Source organism: Buceros rhinoceros, unplaced genomic scaffold (assembly GCF_000710305.1).
Source record: "Buceros rhinoceros silvestris isolate BGI_N320 unplaced genomic scaffold, ASM71030v1 scaffold18316, whole genome shotgun sequence".
NCBI lineage: Eukaryota > Metazoa > Chordata > Aves > Bucerotiformes > Bucerotidae > Buceros > Buceros rhinoceros.
Genome location: NW_010418294.1, coordinates 12354 through 18330, shown reverse-complemented (window position 1 = coordinate 18330; position 5977 = coordinate 12354). Strand labels below are relative to the sequence as shown.

At 41.4% G+C, this 5977-nt stretch overlaps 1 protein-coding gene across 1 annotated transcript in view; it reads left to right on the top strand.

Annotated features, from left to right (window-relative positions):
• Positions 1-1695: 1695 nt before the first annotated feature.
• DNAJC12 (DnaJ (Hsp40) homolog, subfamily C, member 12) overlaps positions 1696-5977 on the top strand; it is a 9151-nt gene continuing 4869 nt past the window's right edge. Inside the window, exons 1-2 of the mRNA XM_010138494.1 lie at positions 1696-1871; positions 4919-4997. Coding sequence (XP_010136796.1) covers positions 1794-1871; positions 4919-4997 — 157 coding nt within the window. The 5' untranslated portion in view covers positions 1696-1793. The remainder of the gene's footprint in view (positions 1872-4918; positions 4998-5977) is intronic.

Below are 5977 nucleotides of genomic sequence, written 5' to 3'. Positions count from 1 at the left end.
CTGGGGGGTAGGTGTGTGTAAAGGGTTAAAGAGCCTTCCCTCCCTTTCACCTTATGCAAATACACAAGAAATACGTGCACAGGCTGCGTTGGGAAGAGGGCCGGTTTGTTTTTCATCCTCCCCCAAAGTACAATCTATTTCAATATTTACACGATCTCTTGCTAAAAGGCTCTACTTTCTTTCCTATACTCTTCTGGTTTATTAATAAGTTACGAGTCGGGGAGAGGGAGAGATTTGTGATTGCTAATTCTTCCACTTTGTTGAAAAAGCGTGTCTACTGTTTTATTTTGCTCAGAGAAGTACGGCAGTAGTGTTCTCTAATAGATTTAAGCAGTTTCACTGAGCCGCGTGCTTTGCTGTTTAATATGACTGCTGCTGCTTTTCATGTACTTTATATATTTTATAGGTTCTCTGAACATAGAGTAAAAATAGGAAATTCAGACAATACAACCTGAAAGAGAAAGCAGTGGAAGATTAATGCTGTATGTAGGTAATGTCACAAGACGGATAATACAGTTGATAAAATAAAGCACTTGCAAATGCAGGATCTGTTTATTCAGTATTTTACAAACAGCTCGGAGTGGTCACCAGGTCCCTCACTGACTAAGGCCCGCCTGTTCTAGCCTTGGTCACACCCTGTTGTCTGTTCTGCATAGACCCCCTCTAGATCTGCATCTAAATTGTTCCAGGCATCTCTCATTGTGTTAGTTTAAAGAATCAGCAATATTTAGTGACACGTGACATCTGGGATCACAAAACTCTTGCAGAGATGGGAAAAGTAAAAACAGAGCTCCTTTGGCTCCAGAGCAAAGACTTCAGCAAGCATGAAGTTCAGTTGGCATGAACCTGGGAAGTGATCTTTTCACAGCAGTAGGTCATAGGAGACACGACAGCGTAACAGGTCTGTAGTCTTTGTTGGACTGAGGCCTCGATCGTTAATCACACTTCAGAATTAAAGGTATTTCACATCAGTGTAAAATGAGTTTTACGAGGAACATAAAACTCATTTGTACACAGGGCAGGCACAATTTGGAAGTAATTTGGCATGAGAAGGAGTGTCTAATTTGACAGTAGGCAGGAAGTATTTCATGTTGTCTTTTCATAGTCTTCTCAGACGTGCAACTGATGCACAAGAGCCGTTTGTTTTGAAGAGATGCATGTATGTATGCACCCCAGGGAGTCTTCCCGGAGTAAGGACTCACCCCTTCCTCTGGAAGGGACAGACAGCATGCTGAGAGGCTTTGGCATGTTCAGTACTTGGTTCCCAAAAGTTTGCAGCCCTGTAGTTGTTATTTTGGAGGTAATCCTTACGCTTTTCTGTAACGCCCCATAGAATCCTCCTGTCAAAGACTGTGGCAAAATCTGCAATTAAAAATGGAGCAGAAAAGACATTTTAGTCCACGTAGGCTCAGGTGCAGGAAAGCCTTTAAGGGGCTGTATGATTTCCAGGGGCTATACACGCCATGGCGTCAGCGAAGTCTCAGCTGCAGCTCAGCTCTCGGTAGTATCCCGAACGCCTTCCAGTCTGGACCCCCCGTTTCCTGTGGCAGTGACTTTGGCAACTACGACTCCCAGGGAGCATTGCCAGCGGAGGGGCCGGGCGAGCGGGGTGGCACGGGGCGGGGACCAGTGCTGTGTCAGCGGCCAGTATGACCAGCGCTGGGCAGAGCGGGGCTGGCCGGAGCTTCGCTGCTGCCCCGGGCGGCTGCGAAACCCTCGGGTGAGCTCGGTGTTGATAGCGTATTTCACTCCCTCTGTGCCTCGGCTCCGAGAAGCCCACTGGACCGCTCCAGATGGATGCAATTCTGAGCTGCGGAGCGCAGGACTTGGAAGATTACTACAAGTTGCTGGGATGCGATGAGCTGTCTACGGTAAGAGCCCTCCCCACCGCCCCGCAGCTTGGGGACAATTCCAGTGTGCTTGTGTGTCTCCAGCGGGGATCTGAAGTTCTTCATCTCTACGGGCAGCACCACTTGAAACGTGTCGTGACCCTCCTTCCTGGCCCTTGCAAAGCTCAATTTCCAGATATGTATCCCGACAGTAAAATCCTAGGGTAAGGCTTGTATTAAAAGAGCCTTATAAAACATTGCATTACAGGTTATTTTACTGAAATAATGGATTATTTGTTAGTTTAGTTCAACATGTGATATGGTTATGAATCATGATCCAATGGCATAAATTTGACAACCCCCACATAATATTTTGGAACATACTTTTATTTTTAAAAGATGAAAAAACCTATTTATATACAACCAATACAAAGAGTGTTCATAGCTGTACGTTGCTGATAATGCTATTGAGCTTTCCAGGTTTTATACAGATTTGTAAAAATTTTTAAAAACTGTATTTGTTGGTTGGGAGGAAAACAGAAGTTGTATCTCTTTTTCATCCATTGTATGGATGATTTTTAAAGGCGGATTTTAATGACAGTCATATACTAGTTTTATTAATTTGTTTTAGAAGTGGATACATACTTTATAATGACATCTAGCTAAGCAATTGTTGAATGATTTGTAGCTAAAACAAGGGTTCTTCTTCCTAAAGGTGCCCATATAATGTTTTTGTGTGGTTTGAGTTAGTGGTATGCTAGGATTTTCTAATCTAGTTGCTCTATTAACTGGAATTGCGTTTAAATTTGGGAAAAGGAGTTTGGATTACTCTGCTGTAATGAAGGATCTGTTCAGTCTGGATAAAAGCTGCGTTTTGCTCAGTAAATGTAATCAGATGCTCTCATCTGTCCTAATGGTCAAATTAGGACCATTTGGAAAATTAGGACAATCTGACAGAGGGAAAATCCCTCTGTCTTTTCCGTCACTGGAAGTGTTTCAGTAAGCCCCTGCAATCTGTTCCAGAAGGCAGCTGAGAGCTTCTCCTGAGGTAACACCTGAGGAGTCATCCCAGCAGAGCACAGGGTTACAGTTCCTGTGTATGCCTGTTTCACAGATGCTATTTCTCATTTTCTACCTCACGTTAATTCCTTAAGGGCTGAGCAATTAATGATCATTCAACTACGTATGATAAACTGCTTACAAATGAAGTTAAAAGAGGGAATAAATGCTAATGGCTCCTGAAGAATCATATGTGAACTGTTGTTTGTTGAGAGAAGCGGCAGATGTTACTAGATTATTTTTGATATGGGAGTAGGAACTGAGATCCCAGGTTGACTGAATTCCCTGGTTGCCTTCCCTCAGGACAGTGCACTCTGCTTCTGCCATCAAACAGAAGCGCGAAGCACTGCAGGCGTTTTGTGGTCCCATTGCTGTCTATATGCAGTCAAGTATTTGTAGCAGCACAGGCTTCTGTCGGTGTGTACAGCACGTTCCCAGATGCAGTCCTCTCATCTGAGCTGCTGAATATTGTGGTCTTGAGCTGACCTGGTTAAATTTAAGCACAAACGGTCTCAATTTCTTCAGATACTCTCTGTATTCAAGTAAACACCCGTGTTTGTTCTTGGCTTCTTGTAGAATTCAGCTCATGGACACCTAGTCCATCTTCAGCTTGAGAGGAAGAGGGGAGATTTAATCCACGTCCTTCTCCCAAGAACTGTGCTGTTCATATATAGGGGGTATTGAATACATTTCTTGGTAAAACATCTCACTGACTATTTCATATAAATTTAATATATTTTGCATAAACTTCCCATAAACTTTTCCTTCTACTGTTTTTTTTTGAACAGAAGATTTCCACACTGCCCTGCTGCTACAGCACATATTTTAACTTACAGTTCCCCTTTATGCAACTAAGTTTCTGAGATGGTAGTTAGCTATACAGTAACCACTTCAACAAGTTCTCTGTTCAAAGTATGTATTTTACTGACTGGAAATACACCACCTTATATGTATCTCTCTGGAAAAAGTTACTGAGAAGAGTGGAAAGTGTAGAATTCTTAAAATACCACCGTAGAGTACCTTTTCCCCAGCATATGACAACAAAACTTGTCCAGCTAGTTGAATGAACTGTAATTTTATTCTAAAGAAAAAATGTGATGAGCCTTCATTTTGAAGTAAATAATTTAAATTGTATATGGCTGTCAAGGATTGGAGGATGAGGAATCATAAATGACCCTTCTAGCATGGGAAAGAATTGTAGCTAATTGATCTCTTAGGGCAAATCGTTGTCAAAGCTTAAGCTGTTCTGGAATGATATAAAGAAGTGTTGGCTTCTGAACTGGAATAGGACGCAAGATACTTTGGAAATCTGAAAGTTTGATAGTCCAGGCTGATGCTCACTCCAGTGGTTTCCTGTATTTTGTTAACTATTAGTACGTCATTGTTGTTCCAGAGGTTCTGATATTTTATGGTACTATAATCTGTGTGGGAACTTGTAATTAACAAATAAATTAATACATGCCAATAGTCTAATTCGATCATAAATTTAATCTATTCCAAGCCAACCTTTTTGCGCAGAAAATTGCCTTGACAGGAAGAATGTGAACTGCTAGCTATCTAGCTGTGGGGTATCCAAGGTGGAGAAAATGCTTAAGTTTCCTATGAAGAGGATATGGAGAAAGCCACCCGACCCCACAAACTGATCTTAATCAGAAGGTCTTTGCTTCCTGCACTGAGACTTCGTTACGAGTTAGGGCTGATTAAACAAAGTGAAGAGCGACTGAAGTGATGTGTTTTGCCTGTGTGGTCAAATGTGAGGAAGGGGTTTTGCACACATGATCTTTACACCTTTAAAGCCAAGTTGCCATATGGCTAAGCTTCACAAAACCAAGAACAAGGAGAGGGCATGGAAAAGGAAGTTAGATAAGCAGCGTCACTGACAGATGATGGTTGTTACCTATTTTGCTTGTACAACTGAATAGGAAAAATCTTTCACCGTTCTTTGTTGTTGCTCCCTTTAGAAGAGCAAATTTGAAAGCCTTTTCTGTCTGTCTGTATTTTTTTGCCTTAAGTCTCGACTTTCTGTTTAGGTTGAACAAATTCTTGCAGAATTTAAGATTAAAGCCCTTGAATGTCATCCAGACAAACATCCGGGAAACCCCAAAGCAGGTATGTTTTCTTCCCTGTTCAAAAGAAAGTATCCATTTTTTTTTTCTTTTATTAACAGGACTAAGATACTAAATTCAGCCTTAAAACTTTATTAAATATTCTTCTCCCCCAATATATTTTAATTGTCCTGTGTATTGAGCATATTGTCTTTCAATACAAGCTTTAATACTCTTTTCTAAGACTTGCTCTTAGGTGACAGAGCAGGAAGACACTTTTTGGAATTTTTTGCTTTTTCCTAGGACTTCCAATTTTTTTTCCTACTGTGGTAGAACATCTTCTAATCCGGAAATCATGTATGGAGTGTGTCCCTTTCTAGACGTGTGAAGGTGGCCTGCTTCCATGCCCAGTGGCGTTCAAGTGTTGTACTTGCGTCAACTCGTTAATTTGTTTCCATGAACAAGCCCATCAGGAACACATTAAATGTACCTTAGTTTCTTTTAATGTAATTTACTGACTGGAAATGAAGAGAAGCCAGCCCCAAATGAGCCATCTGTTTGCAGAACAGCAGTTAGCATTTGCATTTATGACAGCGTGCAGTTCATCATACCTGTGACGGCTAAGCAGTGCCTGAGTTATTTTGGAGGCAATCTCACCCATTCATAACCACAAGGTAGCTCCAATCAGAGCTCGCTGATGGCTGAATAGTTTGTGTTTTATAATAAAGGTTGTTCTGATCATAATTATGGTGCCCAGCAAAAATTTGTTGTAGAATAATTAACTGTGCTTCTTATTTTGATTAACGCACAGAACCTTTCCCTTGGAGTCTTCCTAGTACTTTTAACTATAAACTGAACATCATAAGGATAAACGGAACGCCAAAGCCGACCTACCTGTGTGCGTTTGACCTCACCCACACCCTCCTCTGAACTAAGTAACTCAAAAAGGGAGGCCAAGTGCCACATGTTGGAGCAGCTTTGCTTGTCAAGAACTATTTTATGCTCCATTTATCTGAACATGCTGTATTTACATTCAATTCCTTT